This window comes from Sceloporus occidentalis, unplaced genomic scaffold, assembly GCF_023333645.1.
Source record: "Sceloporus occidentalis isolate IW3139 unplaced genomic scaffold, rSceOcc1.0.p SCAF_23, whole genome shotgun sequence".
Taxonomy (NCBI): domain Eukaryota; kingdom Metazoa; phylum Chordata; class Lepidosauria; order Squamata; family Phrynosomatidae; genus Sceloporus; species Sceloporus occidentalis.
Genome location: NW_028317003.1, coordinates 2,400,070 through 2,422,490, shown reverse-complemented (window position 1 = coordinate 2,422,490; position 22,421 = coordinate 2,400,070). Strand labels below are relative to the sequence as shown.

General features: G+C 36.2%; 1 protein-coding gene across 1 annotated transcript in view; it reads left to right on the top strand.

Moving 5' to 3' along the window:
- The window catches only part of LOC149300678 (succinyl-CoA:glutarate CoA-transferase-like), a 292,551-nt gene that overhangs the window by 47,561 nt on the left and 222,569 nt on the right, over positions 1–22,421 (top strand). Inside the window, exon 10 of the mRNA XM_089484747.1 lies at positions 16,900–16,971. Within this exon, the coding sequence (XP_089340873.1) occupies positions 16,900–16,971 (72 nt within the window). The remainder of the gene's footprint in view (positions 1–16,899; positions 16,972–22,421) is intronic.

Below are 22,421 nucleotides of genomic sequence, written 5' to 3'. Positions count from 1 at the left end.
TTCTGTTTGTGGTGTCTTTGTTTGCATAATCATGCACCGTGGGTTACATACTGAACCCCAAGTATCCCCTGCGCATGGGCTCCTACCCGACCTGATCACCCGAGTCCTGACACACAGTCAGCCTGGCTTAAACTTTATTGCATGTGGCTGCCTGTTGCTGAATCTGGGGACACTCCCACTGCTACCACCAAATGTGACAGGAACCAGGCCTGCAAGGCCTTCATCATTGGCTATCCCTCTTCCAGGGCCCCAGGGAAGCTCTGTTGCTGTCTGCTGTTTGTATGGAAGTAATATAGCTCTGTGTGAGTCTTTGTGTCACCCCAAGAACTAGTTGAGACATGGTTAAGGGGGAACTTTTTACTAGTGGAAAAGCATAGCCTTTTATGTAGTAGAGCTCAAAGGAGCACAATAATACAAGCAGATAACAGATCTGAGACAAGACAATCACAGCGATAGGTTACATTGAGAGTCCAATAATGTAAGCAGGGATGTAACACCAGGTAGGGGAGAGTATGCTCCTTAAACAGCAACCAATGAGAGGCCCCTAACTTCCCCATGTTGTGCTGTGGGTAAGGGTGACCAGTCATGTCAAGCTATCCAATCGGAGTAGCACCTACATTCTCTGTATTACTCCAAGTGGATGCGCATAGGCAGTCCGGCTTAACCTTTATTGTTTGCGGCCGACTGATCCCGGGCGCATACTCTCACAAATGCTCCCACACCCATCATGCCTATTCCATCATAATCAATACTTGCCTCTAGAGTCTGAAAGACCTTATTGCCTCAGTCAGCAAAAATCTGTCTACTTTTGCTGGTCCACGGACGTTAGGGGTGTCGGACGTAATCTCCATGCACTGGAGTATTGAAGAGACACATGCCCAATGGATTCACTGATCTCATGTCTCCTATACAGGAAAACAAGGACCATAGGATAAAGTACCACAAGGCCTTATGGTTTGCGTGAAACCCACCTGTTGCTCTGTAACAATATTTTCCAGAATACTCTGCACCAAGAATAGCAAAATATTGAACCATTGTAAGCCTGGTTAAGAAGTCTCATAAGGAGGTAAAACACTGATGGTAGGATGTTATGTTCTTGACAGAATTGATATTACTCCTTATACTTTCAAATATCAGTAATGGAAAAACAAATATTATTGAAATTTTTTTTACTCAGTTGTATCAATTGATCACTTTATAAAACCATATACAGTCATGGAACAACTATGCTTATGTTTTCCTTTAAACTTTAAAATCTAGACCTCTAAAAACGCACCAATTACAAAATGGGAAGTTTTTGACATTTATTAATATAAAAGAATGTTACAAAGTTTTATATTTTTGTCCAACTCCACTGTGCATTTTGGGAATAACACCTTCAGACTCATGGAAATGTATAATTTTTAGATTGTGTTGTTCTTGCAAGACAACCCTAGGGTGACTAAAAGTTCAATTTTTAAAGATATTGGCCTTTCCCGTGAAGCAACTGCCAACATTTTGAATGATATGTCTTTTTAGTTATGAGCTATATAGATTGTGAGGGTCTGAAGTGAAAACACCACAGACCTCCCACTTGAGACTGCACTTGGACAACGTTCTCCTAGACAGGTCAAAATAAGTTGTATTTACTTAATCGAAGACCACAAAGTTCTGAAGTTTGTTTGGAAGGCTCAGTACTTGGTTTGCAATGCTTCTTTAATAAATTCTCATTTTTTGTTTAGTCCTGTAGTGTCATAGTTAATACTGTAAGCTTTGCTTGGATGGTTGGAGGAATTTCAAAAGCCTTTATTTTCTCTTAAGTGTTTACTTTCTATTTTTTTTTTAAAGCATGTGCAAAAGAGTAAGTCGTTTTCACTGCTGACTTGGCAAAAAAATGCAAAGATATAAATAAGCCAAGCAATACTAAAAGCTTCCTGCCTAAAATTAGAATCCCAAGCAAATTTTGTGTTCTCATAAATTAAATGGGTCTTTGTCAGTTGTAGAAAATTGTTTAGGGCCTGACATAGCCCTCCCTTTATTTAAGAGCCACTTTCGAGATAAAGTCATAGTTGAATCCAGCACTGAAAAAACATGTGACTTGTATTTATTTTCTATTTTAAATGATTATGATATAGCTTTTCTAGCTCTGATATTTACCAAAGGGATTTTATGCAAATTCAATGAATTTCCTAATGAATATTGTATTTTTATTACTCATAATAACATATTATGGCAGGTCTGGGGAGTGGCAGTACTTCTGCCACAAAACCAGGGGGCAGATTGCCACTTCACAATGGGTAAGTAAGAAGGGAGATCTCTGATCTCCTTAGCCTGCCCATTGTAGGCATAGCCTTCATAGTATGCAGCAAAAGGTGTTGCTTAATTTTAATGCACAGATGACATCATATCCTAACACTCAACCATGAGGACAATGGTAGTGGTGAGGGCAGCTGGGAGCACAGACCTAGTTCAGGCCTAGGAAAGGTAAATACCTTGCTACTAGGGGTTCTCTGTAAAAAGTAATTCTGTAGGAACATTTGAGAAAAAGGTCTTCATAACAAATAGCTGAATGATCAAATTAGCAGCCACATCCCCAGCCATGCATTTACTTTCTGCCATGCCCTACAGCGCCCCCCAGCCTCTTCCGCGCCGAAGTCTGCACTTAAGACACAGAGTCCCTGGATAAAACTCTTATATCCTTGTGCTCCTTGTCTTAAAGGCACAGCCTCCACAGTATAAATGGGCCTGTAACCAGCCCATTAAGCAGGGAGATACTGGAGGGGGGCTGATCACTCTACAGGGTGATTTGCCCCCCAGTTTGGCAGCAGGGGGACTGCTCCCCCCCCTGGACTTGCCGCCTAGACCAAACTAAGTTACTATATCCCATTGCTTGCTCAGGAGATTTTATCACTTTTAAATGACATTCAGCACTCTGAATTCCAATAAGAGGCAATATATCAGTTATGTCTTCTTGATTCACTTCATTAGCCTTTGGGACCACAAATATTCTTGTATCCATCTGCTGGTGGAAAACCCATAATGAAATTTGTATTTGAAATGAAATATTTGAAGACAGACATCTTCTTCATCCATAAATGTCACTATTGTATTCAACCCCTTGGTTAGCACTTTAGGTCAGTGATTATGTACACATATGACCTAATTCAAAACTAATTAGCTTTCATTCTCCACATATCTAAAATGTCATGTTGTGTCAAACCATTAGTTGTTTCATTTAAAGGTCACTTACAGCCAAAGAAACTGTCTACATATTGGTCTTAATAAAGAATCCAACAAAATGCAAACCCTTTTCTTCTCAAATAGACTAATATTTTCTGTCAAGAGTTGCTTTAAAGCACTGAGATGAATGTATAATGCTGACCCCATCCTCTTTGTGTAGAGCTTTGTCACTAGAAACTGGCTGGATAATGCTGTCTACCCTTTATGATAATGTTTAAATGTCCCCATAGCCTACAGGATAAAGCAGGCCTGCCTCTTCATGGACATTACATCATCAATAAATCTACAGCAAGCACCTGTTTTAAAAAAAGAAATTAGCTAATCATAGCTTATCCATACTTAGATCAAACAAAACAAGAAGACACTGAAACACACAATGAAAAATAGAAACTAAAGATGTATTTGCAGATTATTTTTTCTAATTTGGGATGTTTATGTATAGTATTGCTCTTGATGTTAAACAGAGTTTCATACTACATACTACACTCTGTAACACTCATGCTTTGTCAATGAACATATGAATATTTTCTTCTAAAATGAAGCATATGAAAAATCAGCATTTTATTTTTTATAGGTATGTTGCTTAGGCCAATAGAAAATGAAAAAACAAACAAACAAACAGGGGTCTCGATAAGCACTTTATTACAGGGGGAATGAAAGATGGATATTTTGTTCTCACATTGTTTTCCAAGGTCCTCTTTTGGCAATGGGGAACTTGGTCAGATGGAAAGTAATTATTGCTTTCCACAGAATATAGTGCATTGGACAGTTATTATTTATTTACTTCCTACATACTGGGCTCTGAAAGTGTAAATGTTTCCATAATAGAATGTGGAATAGGGAATAGCCTGTAATGTGACTGTGGTATGGCATTCAATGAGCCTACGTTTTCCATATGTGTTCGATATTATTGCATTACATAGGCAATGCAAGCTTTTCCACCTTTTTATCTTCATTAAATACTAGTTTATTCTATTACACACTACCCCCCTTTAATTAATATTTTAGATAGAATGGTGCCCCTCTTAGCTCAACATCTTAAATATTCAACACAAAGACTATTGTTATACACATAGCTAACCTCAGATAATCCACAGTAAAATTACAAAAAAATAAGTGCTCACGGTTTGATAAACAATGTTGATTTTCAAGAAGGTCATGCAAGTTTTATAACCTGGTTCCGTTTAGGGACAGTGTGGCATAGGTTGCAGTTGAAGGACATCAGTGCTTTTCTTTGCACCCCAGCTAAAGATTCATATCTGCTCCTCAACAATTACCAGTGTGCATGGGACATGAGTTAGGTAGTAGTGAACCTAATCAAACAAAAAGTTTAATGATGAGCAAGACTCAAATAACTTAGTACTTTTTGTTTTACAAAAAACATACCTGAGGAACAAGCATTATCTTCTACCATTGACATTTTCTTAACAATACCCCTGATTGGTCATAGATATGTGACATACCCAAATCATTGGGAGCTATGTATAAAAAGTGATTATTAGTCCAAATTTTGACAAGTGGTCAACCAATGGAATACACATTAAATTGGTTTGACCAGGTTCACTTTTTTAAACATAACTAAACATAAATATGCTGTCATAAATATGCTGTCTGTTTATGTGCTCAATTATTAGTGACCTACTAATGCTGACCTATTAGCCCTTGTGTGCTATAATAACTGAGCATCTATGTTTTGAGAAAAACTGATTTTGTTTGAAGCACAGCCGGAATCTGTATAAACTGGCAACTCATATTATCATATTCATTTTGCGCATTCAGGAAATTTGCAGTTTTATAACCTGGAAATTACCTAATTATCTTGGAAAATTATCCTGGAAAAGACACAGACTTGGACTTATGAATCGGTTCTAAGATTTACTGTAGAGGAAGTGTTGGATAGAGAAATGAGGCCAATGTTTTAAAAATACAGTAATGTCTCTAAACATATACAAAATTCCTCTTTCACTTGTATTTTTATGCACTTTGTTGTGGCCCATTGAAATGTTGTTGTTTTTTTAGCACCCACTGTAAAGGAAATATTTTGATTAACATAAGGAATTAAATAGAAACCAGAATAATTATACTATTTATCTGGAATTATACCAGTCACCTGTAATACACACATGTACAAATAAAAAATGCTGAGTGGGTTATTAAAAACAGTATGTCTTAGTCACCTTATTGCAGGAAACTAAGAACACTGAACAAGATGCCAGTGGAAATATTGACACAAGGATGGATTTTATTAATTTGGGAATTTTATGTGTTTACTAATGTTTATTTTGGATATAAACTGTTTGCTTTGACAATTTCCTACTTGAATAAGAGAAATTAATATAAGTATAGAAAATATGAAAAAATATTGAGAATTTGAAGCCTGATGTCACTCACAGGTTCTGAAAGATTATTTACTAAAGGGAGAGATAGCGGGAGTGGTTCCAACTTTTCAACTTCACCATACATTACGAAGGGCCAATCCCAGTGAGCTTCTGCTGCGGGAAGATCTTTACCAGCTCTTTATAAGCTATGGTTAAATCAATGAGATTTTTTTTTTCAGTCTCCTTACACATTAAATTATAATGCTATTATTCTTTAGTTTCTTGCTAGAGAAGAGCTGTTTTGTAATTAACAGAGAAGCAAAGGAGCTGAGACCTCAACTCTCCTGCAAACTCTTTGTGGCAGTACAGTCAAGTTGAATTAAACAGTTGGTTTTACATTTGATAACATTTGAATTATATATGTGAGTTGGAAGTGTGGAACTTCAGTTCCCTGTTCAATAAATAATAATAATTAATAAAAAATAACCTAAAAAATAGAGCCTATATTAAGTAAGGGCAAGGGGAGATCTGGCATGTGCCATGTCACCGAATTACACTGAATTATAATGTACACAGTAGTGAGTACATAATAGTGAGCATACATTCAGTTCAGCCACTAGACGTTGCCAGTTGCACATCAACACACCCACAAACGACGGGCAGTTGCTGTTAGACTGGAACTTTAATTTCTATAGTGCAAATGCGAAATAGCAAAAAGTGAATTGCGACATGCGTTTACCAACTAGGAGTTAAGTGAATGATCAGTAGACCACTCTGTACAAAAAAAGTATTTTTTCATCTTCTTCTTTAATCTTACTGACATTCTTTAAAGCATTATTACTTCATAATTTTGAATTTTTTAGAGTGTTGATAACATCAGTACATCTAGAACTATAAATAATGTATTTTCTTTTATACATATAAATATTCTTCCTGATTCTATGTTCTGATTATTACTTCCTACTAGGTTTATAAAGGACATATAAAGAGACATAAAATGAAAAGGTCATAATTAAGGAATCCATAGAAAGCCTTTTGAAAAGCTAGGAAAAATGTGTGCTTAAAATATTTTACCAAGAAAATCAATTAGAGGTTATTTTAAGGAGTTCTTTGAATTTAAGTGAATCCTTTCCAGCAATATAAAACTTTATATGTTCTATTTTTACTCTGACTTATATAAAATGATTCATTCATCTACATCCTAAATGTATAGTTGTGAAAGACTGAAAAAGGGGCCACTAGATATCTCACTGTACGTATTAAGTGAATGCAGTCAGTGGGTACGTCTATAGCCATTTAACATTGGGGTGCCCAGGAATTGTCCTTCACGTGTTGGTTTTATGCCAAACTTAACAAATACTGAATGGTAGTATATTTTTATATTAGAACAGCTGACATAATCAACTCCTATTATATCATCAAAGTGATAGAAAACTGGGAGTGCTCTGTTAATTTTATAAGCAATAATTCTTACACGCTGTTTCAGCTGCACAATTAAAGATTTCACAAGATTAGGCTTATTGTATCTTTCAAGTGTCCCTCTTTAGGGATACCAAATACGGTACAAATCCCCCTGCCCCATTGTTCCTCCACGGATGTTTCAGGGAAAAAGTGACCTAATGCGGTAATTTTTAAGGGTTTTTTAAATAACCGGTTTCAATACAAATTCTCTGGAACTCATTGCGCATGATAGCTCAACAAATTCTCAAACATCTATTTCAGATGAAGAAGTGAGTGCAGTCCTATTGTCCTGGGTTATTCCTCCATTGCCCCAGTTCTGTATAACCCAGCAAAAAATCACTGTAGGCTGCATGTTCACCTGGGGTAGAGGAAAGGCTTGCAAATTAAGTGTCAGATCATCATGCATCAGTTGCTTGCATACTCGCTACAATTATATAAAATATAGATTATAGATACAAAAAGAGAAGTAAAACATGGGTGTCCTTTTTCATTACATATTCCCTTTAACGACACTCAGATTTTTACTAAATAGTTCTTTCTTTTCATTATGTTTTTTAAACACGTATTAAATAATACCTGTAGTCTAATTAAATAAATAATTTTAGTTTATTTGATGAATCCATTACTGCTTTTTGCACCTTTAATTGGAATTTTTTTGACAACATCAGACTGAAGGTCAAACTTGAAGATTTAATATGATTGAGTTAATGTCATTATAGAGCAGGCCAAAGTTCATACATTAAAGTCACATTATTTAAAGAAAACAAACAGATAACGTTACCATCTTTTAAAAAAAAATTGAAATATCATTGTGTCGTACAGTGTGAAAGAAAAACAGTGGAAATACCACCAACAAAGGCGAATTCATTAGTAAAGGTTTGACCTTAAAGTTTGGCAAGTAGGAGCCTGAAGAATAATTCATTACTGTCGCTGTTCATTGAATTATCTCTACTGGTATCTTTCATCAGCTATTCATTTTTCACCAACTCTCATCACTTGGACCTATGCAACTCAAAATAAGCTTCTGTGCAGAGACTCCCTTTTCTTTGCTTCTTTCTAGAGGAAGTAGTGATGAGTATATAACATGTTTTTTTACCATTAGAAACTGCCTTCTTTATTATTGGGTAAGTCATAGCACATAAGTTAACACATATCTTTATGTTTATTGTGTGTAGATGTTAGATTAAAACAGTGGGTAATACAGTACCAGGAGATCTATTAAATCATCTATTAAAAGTAATTTAATAGGAATCCTTACATATATTGCGGTAGAAAAAGAAAATCCGATAAAACAAAACAGTGACACATTTTATCTCAGTTAGTGACTATAGGTGTCACAACCGCCTACTGCGTCTTACCTCTGATTGTCCAGGGGTGCATTTGTGGCCTTCCTGTCCAGCTGCCTTGCAGGTCTGTGCAGCACAGTAATAGTGTGCACCGTGAATGGGCACCAACTATAAGTAGAACAAGAGCACGGTACGGGACACACACGCCTATTCCCTGCATAGGAAATAGAAAACAGGTCACAGGGACGTACAAAACGTCAGCCGTTAATGCTGTAGCGCTAATGGATGATCCTATAAAAGCGTACCAAGCTAATTTATCATTGCTTGATTATATCAGCTCCTCAGTGGTTGTGAATTGTTGTCCACTGTTCCCTTTTGCCTGTATCCTGTTCCTAGTCTGCTTTGTATTTGCTTGCCTTTGGTTTTTGACCATTGGACTGTGTCCTGGCCTTGCTATCTGTCGCCGGCTTTGACCTGTGCCGATTTTAACATTTCTGATATTGTTTCTGCCTGCTCTTGACCTCTGGACCGTCTGACCATTCTTTTGTCCAGTACCCTGCTTCTGCTGCTCCTTGGGGGGTCTTGCCGTCCTTGAGACTTTCAGGTTAACAGTGTTTGCAAAGAGATCCTCTGTTTTATTGTTTTCATTGCAACCTATGAGAGGACTGCTTTTCAATTACGTGTGAATGTCTGTACACTACTTTTTACTGCCATTAAACTCCGGGGCAGTTGGAATCATTTGCCAGTTGGGAAGATCTTCTGATCTCCCCTGACTGGCCCTGGGGGCTCACACATAGCCACCTTGCAATGCTTTGCGGGTGCTGTGAGGTGGCTCTTCGTATAAGGCAGACAGGGGGCCACTGCCTGACCTGCCCTCTTCTGGGGCTGTCCCCTCCTCGCCTCTAGCCATACTCACCTGTTAACTTATCTTTATATGAAACAAGAGAATTCACACATTTTACTATAATATGTCTTGAATAATTTCACCTTTCTAGCTGTGGAAATTCCCATACTGCATAGAAATAAACAAATTAAATTGTCTGACATGATCTTTGCTGAAACGAGGCACAACATATTATATTTTTTATTTTCAGACACTCTGCAGAGATGGCAGATACTCTGTGGAACCAAAAGAACGCTATGCATTTTATAAACATTGGAGACTTTGAGTTGGCTTCTATGTGTTTTAAGCTTCTAGGGTAACATTGTTAACAGAGTTAGCACTTACTCTAAGAAACAAAATAACAATTGGACGCTGCGGCTGATTTACATGAAAATCACAAATTCTTCCTTTTTTATTGACTGTACTACAATTGCTTTACATTTTTTTTCATTTTATAGCCATAGTTGATGGTTTTATTTAGTGAATTCCATGGATGTTTTAAGTTTATTAGCTATAACTGCATACTTTAAAGTCAAGTAGCTTGGTTATTACTATTTAATGAATTCTGCTGAATCTGGACTTATTTGTTCTGTTCATGCGTGTATAATATTTTTAAAGCATGCTATATTCTTTCAGCAAAGTCCAAACGATGATATTTGCAGCCAAATACTTTCATAGTGTTATGGGTAAATGTTAGTGTGGTTTTGCAGATGTAGACTGTAACATTTTAGATGTTGGCTTCCATTACACCACAAGAGAAACCGAGAAACTTACTTAACATGCCACGAAGCCTGCTTTGTATTGTTTATCAACATATTAATATGGTCTCCTCATTTGTAACTTTCAGTGACCCAGTCTTAATATACCTCCAAGGCAGCTTCTTAACAATTAGTGGACAGGTGGGTATATATATATATATATATATATATATATATATATATATATATATATATATATATATATATATATATATATATATATATATGTGTGCTGTGTATAGGTAAATAGAGAGAAAAGTTAGCTCATCTCCAGTAACAGCTGGAACGGTGATTATTGGCCCATGCAGTAGACAACGGGCCTTGAACCTGGTCCTTGAGGCCTGTTCTGAGGATTTAAATTTCAATTAACATAGAAGCAAACACTTAGCACTAGAAGTCACTGAACATTGTGGTAAAAAGCCAAACCTTTCGCGCTTCAAACGACAGAAGACAGTTTTGAACCCATGCGCTAAAGTTACCATCCCCAACTCCATATATTGTCCATGCTGCCCTTAAACATTGGTGGGTTTTTTTCCCCACCATGTCATTTAGTAGGTAATGTGTTATGGGATATGTCTGGTACCTTTTGGAGGCTTAATGGTGTAATCCATTTTTATGTAAATGACCTGAATTGGTAATTGAGGGAGCTGCATGCCAAAGACTTGTTTTCTGATCCATGATTGGTCCTTTTTCTTAATTTAGAACTACTGATTAAAACCAAACAAGCTGGTAGCTTAGTAAAACACCAATAAGAAAATATTTTTACACGGATCACATAGATCGCAGAAAACATATGTTGTATGGAAAATAATTAAACTCTTAATACGTTTTAACCCTAGCTATATCCCTTCTCTGCACTATGTGGAAAAATGTCTACATGCAAGACTTCTATTATAGCAAGAAGCCTCAGGTCTACATTTAAACATGAAGGCTCGGATTGCATAAGGGAAAATTATGCTGTTTGTTCAGTGACCAACTGCAGCATCTCTCTGCAGAAACATAACGTGTCTGATCCCAACCTGGGATCAGGGACTGGTGCATCGACCAGAACCTTGTTGAAGCTGATAGTTACCATGCCAGTAACAGCTTGCCAGCATAAAGGAACAATTGCCTGACCCTTGCTTATATACAGATATTAGATGTTGTGATATTACAAAGCACCCTCTGCAGCCAAAGCTCCATCCCATTAAATAAATAAGAAAAAAATATTTTTTTTAATTGAAAAAAATAAGAAAATATTAATGCCAACTTCTTGAAGGTTTTTGATATTTCTCAAAATATGAAATGTTGTCCTCACTGGCTAGAAACTCAGCATGCCACTTAAGGAATTTTGTTGGCTAGAATTAGGGATTGAAACTGACCCCCCAAAAATAGTCAGTGAATGTTCTAGAAGATAAATTAGGTAGGTTCCATACAGTCTTGAAGTCTATTACAACTGCGATCATACATTGGAAGTTTGGCCTCAATTTTGGTTTGGCCTTAATTTTCAGGGCTTTTACTTTGATCTCAGGCGTTCTCAGATGAATGGTCATATATTCTGGAGATTATTATATTTTGCACTGATTTGATGATATTTTGGTCTAAACAGATGTGTTTCTGGATTGCAGATCATAGCTGACATTCCGGTTTTAATGTGTGTAACTAAATATAGTATTGCCTTAAAGACCCAACAAAAAATATGATTTCCACGAGCACATTAATCAAATCATTTAGTCCCAGTTAATGCTGTGAGTATTACTTTCACTTGGGAAAGTACAATCCATACGTGATAGCTGAAGCTACCTCTGCCTAAATTGATGAAAAAGTGTCAGCAATATTTAAAGTAGCACTACATAGTTAATATTATTAATATCATAATATGATTTTCTTTCTTCTCCAACCAAGTAGATTGTTTGCCTCAATGCTACATTTTACTAATTGGCTTGTCGTATTAGTAGAATGTTAGCTGTACCCGTTCCAATTTTATGCCTTATTATATTTCCATCTGCTCCACCAATTTCATTTATTTTCTCTTGTACACAAGCCTTACTTGTGTTTCTGAAACAAAACATTTTCGTGTTTAAGTTGCTTGATTTTTTTTCAAAATGCACATGCTATTTTTTTTTTTTTACTTGGGTGGTAAGAGGGTTCAAGAATGCTAATTTTTTACTTTCCTGTTTCTCTTGTCTGCATTTCTCTTCTTTTTCAGGAAAAACAAACAAAAAATGAAATGGCAATACAGTCTTCACTGAGCATGACAGATGTAATTAACAGGGCAAAATAATGGTATTCATGCTAGTCATGTGGTGTTGAGGAATTAAAGAAAAAGATCAACAAAAAAAGTATCATTTGTAGGATGAAGGCATGTCTCAATTGTGTGTGTATATATATATATATATATATATATATGCATAGTGGTATTTTGTGGTATGTGTAACTATATGTAGCTATAGCTACAGCAAATTAGTATTAATTGCAAATGTGTATGTTTCAAAGTTTCTATACATCAGGAAAATACATCACCCTACTACACTTTTTTAGTTGACAGGTTTTTTTTGCTGAATTGTTTTTTCAGAGCTTTATTTTCCAGTATCTGAGGGGTTGTCACATGGCAACATACAATACATACAATACAATGTACAATACATACATACAACATACAAATTATTTGAAGGGCATATAAAGGGTTTACAGGAGAAATAAAGTAATAGTAAAACTAAGGGGTTTGAGAATCGGTCAGAAGGGGAGTGAGGCTAGTCCTCCTTCTCCTCTAGACTGTTCAAAAGCAGTCACTCTGCAGGCTATGGATACGTATACACAGTCACAGATTATGACCTGCTCCTTCCTCAACACCAGGCGGTCCCTGGCAAGCCATAAAGTGTCCTTTACACAGCACATTGGAGGCCGATCATCATCAATGTGTGTTTTCCTGGTAAAAGTCTGTAAAGTACAGAGTGGTAAGAAAAGTTGCTCGATTGAGTCCTTGAGGGCCCTGAACAAAGCCTGTGCAAACAGCCACTGCCAGAACAAGCGCAGTTTCCGCCTCCAAAATGCATTGCGGGCAGTGTCTATATCTGCACGGCCCATGGCATGCATACATTTCCATGAATGACCATCCAGGCAATGTCCTTATGCCTGTTGGTCAGCCTGCTTGATGCCACATCTGACCAAACATTCATGGCTTTGGCAGCCTGGATCCCTGGTATGCTTGGCTGTGATGAGCTTGTAAATCACATAAGGTGAGCACAGCTCTCCCTCTAGTTGGTGATCCCTTACAAATTTCTCAATGTCCGAGTAGAACCAGGGCATAGTCCAATTGTAAGGGATGGAGCTGTCCCACCTTTCCCACTACAGTTGCCTCCAAAGGGACAGTAGAAGGACAGAAAGAAGTTAGACATGGATTTTACAGCAGACCCTTTCAGTACATCTCTTAAGAGTCCTGTTCACACAGTTACATACAAAGAATGTCTTCAGCATGGTAGGGATGTCAGGCACTCCTTTGTCTCCCTTGCGAGGGTCCCTGAACATCAGTGTGCCCTTTACCCTGTCCATTTTCTTCGAAGTGGAAGACTGACTTGTTGATTGCTCGGTGGATGACCAGCAAGGGCTACATCTGAGCCACATAATGCAGAATGTGGAAAATTTGTTGCACAGCACCAGCACTTACCCTTCTGTATGAGATCTCTGAGGCTACACAGTCCAAATTTCAGCTTTACTTTAGCCTCTCCTCCCAGCTTTTCAGGGTCACACCGTCTCTGCAGAACCAGACTCTTAGGATCTTTAGGAAGTCAGTCTTAATGGGAAATGGGAGCGGGTCAGTAGTCAGGTTTCATCATGTTTACTAACCAAATGAAACATCAGTAATCAGTTTTAATACATTCTTTTTACCTGCCATCCGTTTCTTTTCATAATTCTTCCTATTGGTTTCCTTGAAAGAGGGCCCCTGAAAATCCTTTTATCTTTAAGATTTAAGTATTTCTTTGCAAACATTTGATTTATATCTTTTTTTTCACCCAAAGTGCTTTTCTTTAATCTTTACCTCTCAAACTGGATAAGTAGGTTAAATCAAACAATTAGTGAATTGGTGAAACAGGGGTTTGCAGCTTGCCAGCCCAGACTCCAGAAGATCTTATAAGCAGTAGCTTGCTCTGATGTTGAGTGAATAACCATTTATCAATCAGTGATGTTCCGGATTACACCTTTAGTGGAGGATTTTCTTCAAGCCTATTAATTGAATGACCATATTTACTATGCTTTGCTGGGCAATGTTTTATGAATTAACACTGCTTACAAAGTTCTGCTGTAAACGTCATGACATGTAGAAATGCAAGTAAAGAAAGAAGAAGGCAAAGTAATTAGAGCGTGGGAAGAGCGATTGACGTTTACTGAATTTTGACGCTGAGAGATGTCATCTTTTCCATGCCGATGAAAGATCTCGCAGGACAATTTGTGTCAACGCTTAGGAGTTACCTCATCAAGATTTCATGACCTATGACCGACCAGTCTTGTCTTCCAGATCACCATTCCCTTCCATTCTCATTTGTGTTTTAATTTGACCAGACCACTGTTGTACTGACAATTGTAATCTTTTCTGTGAAACCTGAATCCATAATATACCAAAATAAAACCATAATACGGTTGATCACGGCCCATTGCTTGTTCTCTGTGGTATCTAGAAAATTCTTACTGATAAGTCGATCGTCATAAACATATAATATGTTTTTTCCATTTAGGGTTTGCCGTCCATGAAAATTAGCATTTTTGTTATTTTGGTGTTGCTATTGCCATTTCCTCCTTTTATTCAGCAGTATGGAGATTGGCATTTATTGAACAGTTATATATTATTATATTTAACATACTTAGCTGAGGAAGATGTATAGTAAGGACAGGAACAGTAAATATTGAATTCACTACCTACATAGATGTCCTGTTAAATATATTTTCATTAACACAGCTGCCCCACAGAGGATGCTATAGATCTATACTCCTCATGTTGGTTTTGTTGATGAAGTATTCAAAAGGAACACTTACATCATTAAATTATAATAATAACATAAAATACATTAAGTATAATTCATTAATATCCAGAACAGATTGTATTTGGATAATGTTTTGGAATTTTTCAAGCATTCAAGCAACTTTTTAAACAAAATTATTTTAAGCTCTTGGTGGGTTTTACTTTGTTTTGTTTAAATGTCATATTGTGACCAGAAAGGACCCTTGCAGTAACATGTGTTTCGTTTGAGCATCGTCAAATAATGGGATGAAATCATAGCCTATACATTCAGGTTGAATGATAAATGTGTTTCTAATGATAGTTCTGCTTTATCAGCAGTACTGAAAAAGTTAAAAAAAAAAAAAATATAAAAAAAAAGCAACCTTAAATAGCCATCAAAGAAGAATTTTGTATGTAAAGTGACTTGCTAAGCAAAAGGCTTTTTGCATTTATCATGATACAGCTCTGTTTGGCAGTAATGACATAATCCTTTTCGGGCTTTTAAATTTACAACGCCATTAGGAATGACCCATTTCCCACACATAACAGAAACCACAAGAAATGGAGAACTTACTACTACATATGGATAAAAGGGACTATTCCAGAATAAATATGCATGTGAATAATTTTAAGACTTTTCAGAAGTACTTCTCTTCTCTCAGTTTATTGTATTTCACAGATGCAACAGATATATGGGAGAGAGTTAAATATACTTTGCTCAGATATACTCTAATTCAGTTCTAATTCAGTTCTCTGTGTGTCTTGACTCATATGCTAAACTCAACATGTTATCTGTGTATCTTGTATGTTACATGTTACATTGTTAGGGGTTCAAACTGTCACAAGGGGCAGTAATGGATAATCCTGTTTAGCGTTTGACTGATCAGGTGTTGAAAACAGCTGGGTTGTCAAAGGAGTGCAGAAGACATCAAACATGTTTTCATACCTGTGATGTTCATATCTATATCATGGCTTTCACAGTCTATGTTCAAGTGGGTGGCTTAGTCCTTTTTTGATGATGGTCTGAGAATGTGACCTGTACACTGGTAGGCAAGTTGCATTGATTGCTAATATAAGAAAAACACCACAAAACACATACAATAATCTATGAGAAAAAGTCACAGCTGGACAGGATAGTATAGGCACTGCATTTGTTCTTAGTTATATATGCAGTTGTGTGAAAAACAAAGTACCCTCTCTATAATACCAATCATCTGTTCCTTAGCAGGTCTAAAAATTAGGTCAGTACAACCTCAGATAAACAACAACACATGACATATTACACCGTGTCATGATTTATTCAATAACGAACTCAACTATGCTTTTTGTGATTTACTGTGAATTAGAATTCAAGTTGAGTTGAACCATGGTTCACCTGAGAATCAAGTTCGCTTAAGCAAATAGACAAGTTGCAGCATCAGCCAACTCAGTCGAGGTGGCCTTATTAATGTTACTGTAAATTAACCTTTGTGAAAAGACCACGTAGTTTGCTTATGGTCAGCAGACCAGCCCTCCGATTATCAATTTCTCTTTTTCATTCTGTCTGATATGGAAATCTTCAGTGAACGTACCTTTTTGAGGATGCCTTCTTACCTATTGGTAAATGGGTGGGATCGTAGTATTGCTGATTTCTTTTCAATGCTCCTTGTTAAATTCATACCTGTTTAGGTATAGGCGGGTAATATGGTGTGTAGGGTGAATGTCTAGTAGGCTGGTGTTCTTTAAATGCTGGGGCCTATTTGATCCCACTCCAGCCGTGTATGTGTTGACCCATTCAAACAGACAAGTGCCTTTTCAGGGGTCAGTACAGTGAAGCTTGAGGTAATAGCTTGTTGAACCCAAAGTTTGTTATGAGCAATGTCAACATGATGTTTAAATAATACTCCAGCTACATGATTCTGTGTATATGTAATGATTAAAATGTAAGCTGCAAAGCAAACATTTCTTCTGTATATTTTGAATGATTTGTTGATAGTAACCTATGTTTATTTTCTTTCAGTCATTTAAATCAAAGGACGGTTACCTTGTAATTGGGGCAGGCAACGATCAACAGTTCTCTACTGTTTGCAAGGTAAGCAGAATAATGACGTAATGCAAGTGTTCCTCATAATGATCATCATGACATATTTCTTTTACAAGTCACCTTTTAAATATTCTACGTTGTAAAAACAAGGCTGATAGGAATGACCACTTGATAATGGGTTAATTGTTATTTTCTTTGGCAGCACTGAGCAATGCTTTGTAACTGAGCCCTATGCACGACCTAGCTGACACACACCAGAATCTATATAACCCTAATTCATGTGTACAGTTTGAGCTAAAATAACTAGTCAACTGTCTATAAATGGGTGTGTGTATTTTTGCTTTATTTAAAAGAAGGAAAAATATGTTTTTCCAAGCAAAAAACTATTATTTTGGGTATAACATGTATTTGTGCCTTTGCAACTTTATTTAAAACAGCATTTTCAGAGAAACTTAACATTTGTAAGTATTATTTGTTAAATTTTTCAGTATATATATGAAAGAAAGCCACCTAATATGTATATACAATTGGGAAAGGTACCGTAACTTCCTGTTGTCATGACCTGCATGATTATTTCTCCTCATAGTGTTATCTCTCACATATTGTTAAGTTGCTGATTGCTGCTGATTGGTTCAGGCAGCCTTTATAAGAATGAAGTGAGGAGAAATGTGAGAGCTCCATGACAGGAAATTGATAAGATAATACTGGCCCTGACAACGGGTGCCGGCAATTTTAGCTTGAGGCCAAACTTAATATCTCCAAAACAATTGACTGATTGACACACAAAAGGCACAGATCATATTGGTAACTTACAAATTTGAACGTTAGAAATGCAATTGTAAAACAGTGTTACATGGGCACATTTAGAAGCAAGTTTCCTACAATCTTAACGATGTTAGTTTTATTGCCACTCATACCCTCAAACATGTAAATCTCCTCAAAAAGAGGAACACAGGGGTAAGAAGACAGATGCATTTTTGGGGTGATCCTGCCCCTTTAAAAATGAAACACTTGGGAGGTATGTGAATTAACTGAAGCAATTATGCTAATAAACTGAAGCCTGTAAAACTCTCAAGGCATGTTGGGGACTCAGAAAAACGGTTGTGAGCCACATACAGCCGGCGTGCTTATACATACTAGCCCAACCCAAACACATTATATAAGGGCTTATTATTAGAATCAAGTTCAGATGCCCTTATTAGTGTGAATTGGATGTTAACTAAGTGTGTACAGAATTAATTCAAGCCTTTCAACGATGATCAAAGCATAGGTTTCACACAGAGGACCGGTGGTGCGAATACTAAACACACACCAATTGTTGCCTGTGAACTTATTTACATTGCTTTACAAAGACGTATGCCCTAAGTGGTAACAGACGTGTTGAATGTACTACGCAGTCTCAAATGTTTGATCTTGGAGAAGAAAAGGTTCCTGATTCTTGCTGAATAAAAGAGAGCTAATTTTGTATTTTTTTTTTAAATAGCAATATACACAAAATCTAGATTTTGTTTTTTAGTTACTGATTGCCTTTTGCTATAGCAACTGTTTAGTAACAAGCATTGGGCATACAGATTGATGCACAGTTTTATTCTGGCGACTACCTGGTTTATGTATGGAAAAATACATGATTAAACTAAACAGCAGCGTTTTCTGTTTGCATGTATCAAAAGTTTGACATTTTTTGGAACTGTGTATTGTTGGTTCTCTAAATAGTCAATGCCTCGTAAATTCCAGAACATAGTATACTGTATACAGTGTATAGAAATATTTTACAGCAGACTAAAATGGTTACACCCATTTGTTTATGTTTTTGAAAATGAATTACATTATTGTTTGTATAGCGTTTCACTCGAAAATTATTTTTCAAAAATTAAGACATTGCATTACGTGTAAGCTAAGGGTTTAATAAGATCAGCACTTAAGGTATTCATAGAACCCAAGCTGGCCCTGTTGAGGTTTTTAATTTATAATCTAACCATCCATGCCATCCATTTTCAAGTATATGGATAAGAATTCTATCTTCAAGTTAATCGTGGGTAAGGCTAAGCTCCAAGGTTTCAGGAGTCCTCTACATTCCAAACCTTTTTTTTGTCACTTAAAGTTTATTAGTTTTATATTGGTACGATAGCGGCAAAGGAGAAAAAGAAGCAGCCTACAATTGGTGACACGCGCTGTCAAAAATACAATACACAGACGTCATGGGCAAATTTCAGCGAGTTCTATGACTAGCTACGCTCTACCATGTAACAGAAAGCTTAGGTTTGTACACAGGATTGAAGAAGATCCGTACAGTCTGTACTACAACCTGTTGGCCTTCTTTGTCAAGGTAAATAAATGGTTAAAGAGCCACTAGACATTTACTAAATCAATTTGTTTACCTGCTACAATTGTGTGAAAAGTCAATATGCCTTGTGCAATATGAATACTTTACTCTGCTAGTCATAGTAAAGCCGATCAAGCTGTCAGCACAGTCTGATAACATACATTTATGGCAATTACATTTCATTAAGGCACTACATTTAAAAAACAAACAAAAAGTATTATGCTTTTTACATTTTAATTGCTATCTACATAAAAGTACCATAGCTTGTACATAAAAATAGTTGCAACGAAAATCACACCTCTTGAATTTTGCTGATTTTCAGATGCAGATATCATTTTTAGAAGTATCATTTTTAGATCCACTTTCTGTGCACATATCTACAATCAAATCATTGACATCTGTGTAAAACTTCTTCAGCAGCACTGTAAAAAATTGAGATAAAAGAAATTGTAGCAGGCAAATTAACATAGGTTATGTAATTAATTTACACTTTAACTTCCCAGTTATGCTATATAACATTTAAATCCCCAGTCCAGATTTCAGCTGTTTAGATCGTTTGGATTGTACCTAGCTATAAAATACAAAGCCTAATAATAATAATGCTTATTTATTAGACAAATATTGATTTTACACATTCTTTGTGTCTGGAAGAATTAACATGTAAATCATTTCAATAAGTAAGGTATTATATATCTATTATTTTTGCTATTTTTACATCTGATGGGCTTACATAGCTTTTTTGCTTCATCGAACTTATATCATGGACAGAACACTGAGAAACTGGACAGATGCTAGTAGAAAGCTTGAATATGTGTTTACATGCCACCAACTAGGAAGTAAAACAGATACACCTGTGGGAGAAGACTCCTACTGCACCAACCATAACATCAAAGACATGAAAGAAACAATTGTCAAGTGGAACTTCAGAGAGAGGAGCAGGAACACATGGGAATATGAACTTGTGCAAAATTAGAATTTAATGAATAAGTCAACTGCAGCAAGGGTTCAAATCTCATTATTGTCTAGCAGTACATTGTACCCCTGACTCTCTCTCTACCGCTATGTAACAAGATCTATAGTTGTACAAGATCTCTCTGATGTCTACCAAAGGCTGTGGCATCGCACACCAGACCCTGTTATCTTTAAGAAAATTCAGTATGACAAGGAATTATTTGTCGTCAAGGATTGTTCTTTGAAATAATGTTTTACATTTAGTTGTAACATGCTTCAAAATTCATGGAACAGCGTAAGCCTTATATGTAAAAACACACACCATATATAATTCAGGTTAAATAGGAACATATGCTATTGGACCAATGTATGCTAAAGCTCTGAGAGCAACAATATCTACAGAAGATCTTGCGTATCTAGGGTTGCCTATATATATATATATTTCTCACTTCCATTGTTTGGGCTCCATAAAGTTGTCCTAGAGAAAATCATATTCTTTATTTTCAGTTTCACCCTTTTTTGACATTTTTTTTGCTCTAGTACCTCATTATTTCATTTTGCTTATTTTGTATTATTTATAATATTTTACAAAAGGCCTTACATTAAACTTATTTGAGTTAATAATTATTTGGAAATCAGATTCAAGTCCTAAATTTAAGAAAGCAACTGAACTGTGGTAGTTTGAAATGTTCCATTCCATGAGATCATTTAATGTAAAGTACCCCTTTACATTACCACCACATGATGTCACCATTGCTTCGTATTGCTTCATACTGAAAAAAGATGTGTTACAAGTTCAGTTTTAAATAACAGAGCAATAATCGCCTCATTGATTTATAATAGACCATAAATATTAAAAAGTACAACTATAAAAAGCGTAGTAAAACTGATGTAAAGCACATCTCAACAAGTTGAAACAAACAAAGCTGCATTATCAGTTATACAAACAGATACATGAAAAAGTGCGTTACTTATGAAGAGAATATACATAAATACCTTATCAATTATTATAATGTGCTTAACAACAAAAATAGAATTATTACATTGATGAATTGTTGAAGAAAATTGCAGCTCAAGCATGTAAACCATGAATCTGGAATATTGGCATTTTTGTTTTAATTATCATGGCATTGTTTTTTGTTGTAGCTTTCATTATGCTGTAATTTTGATTTTTTGCTACTACCGTGTCATAAGTACTTACACAAACTTATCATGTATGTAATGCATTGGTGGTTTTAACTGTGATGTTCAAATAATATATATATACAGTATCTCACAAAAGTGAGTACACCCATCACATTTTTGTAAATATTTTATTATATCTTTTCATGTGACAACACTGAACAAATGACACTCTGCTATAATGTAAAGTAGCAGCCTGTATAACAGTGTAAATTTGCTGCCCCCTCAAAATAACTCAACACACAGCCATTAATGTCCAAACCTTGGCAACAAAAGTGAGTACACCCCTAAGTGGAAATGTCCAAATTGGGGCCAATTAGCCTTTTCCCCTCCCCGGTGTCATGTGACTTGTTAGTGTTAGAAGGTCTCAGGTGTGAATGGGTTAACTTTAGTGTGTTTTGACAGTGAAGCCAGTCTCCTCTCAAATATACAGTATAATGGGTGTTATCCCTACCTGAATTTCTACACCAAACCAAGATACATCCAGATGTAAGGATAAAATATCAAAGCATATGTGGCAGGTCCAACCAATTGGCTCAGTAGTAAAGTGCCCCACAAATTATTTAGGACAGTCAGCCATAACACAAAGTTCCTAGCTCACTAGTCAGTGCATTGACCGCAGAGAGAGGAACACAGAAGGAATCAATGTTGGAGTGTTTGATGTTTAAATGAAAACTCATGCCTATTTTTTACTTATTAAGTATATATCGAAGACAAAATTGAACCTCCTATCTGTCTTGTGCCGTTCTATCAGAAAGACAATACAGGGAGCCTAATTCCCTAACCTTTGCTAATACCAGCAACCTTCACTGCCACTCAGGTGTCCATACCAACAGTTGGCATGTGTAAAAACACTAGGGGCACAGGTGCTCTTCAATAACCAAATTCAGTGATAAAAACCTGTGATGTCAGTAAACAGCTGACACTCCTTTGATGGGAGAGAGGTAAATAATGAAGAAAACATTGTCTGCTCTTGTGATCGCTGTCTAATCAATGGCCATGACTGTATGAACTAATATTGCCTATAGATAGAACTTAAAAA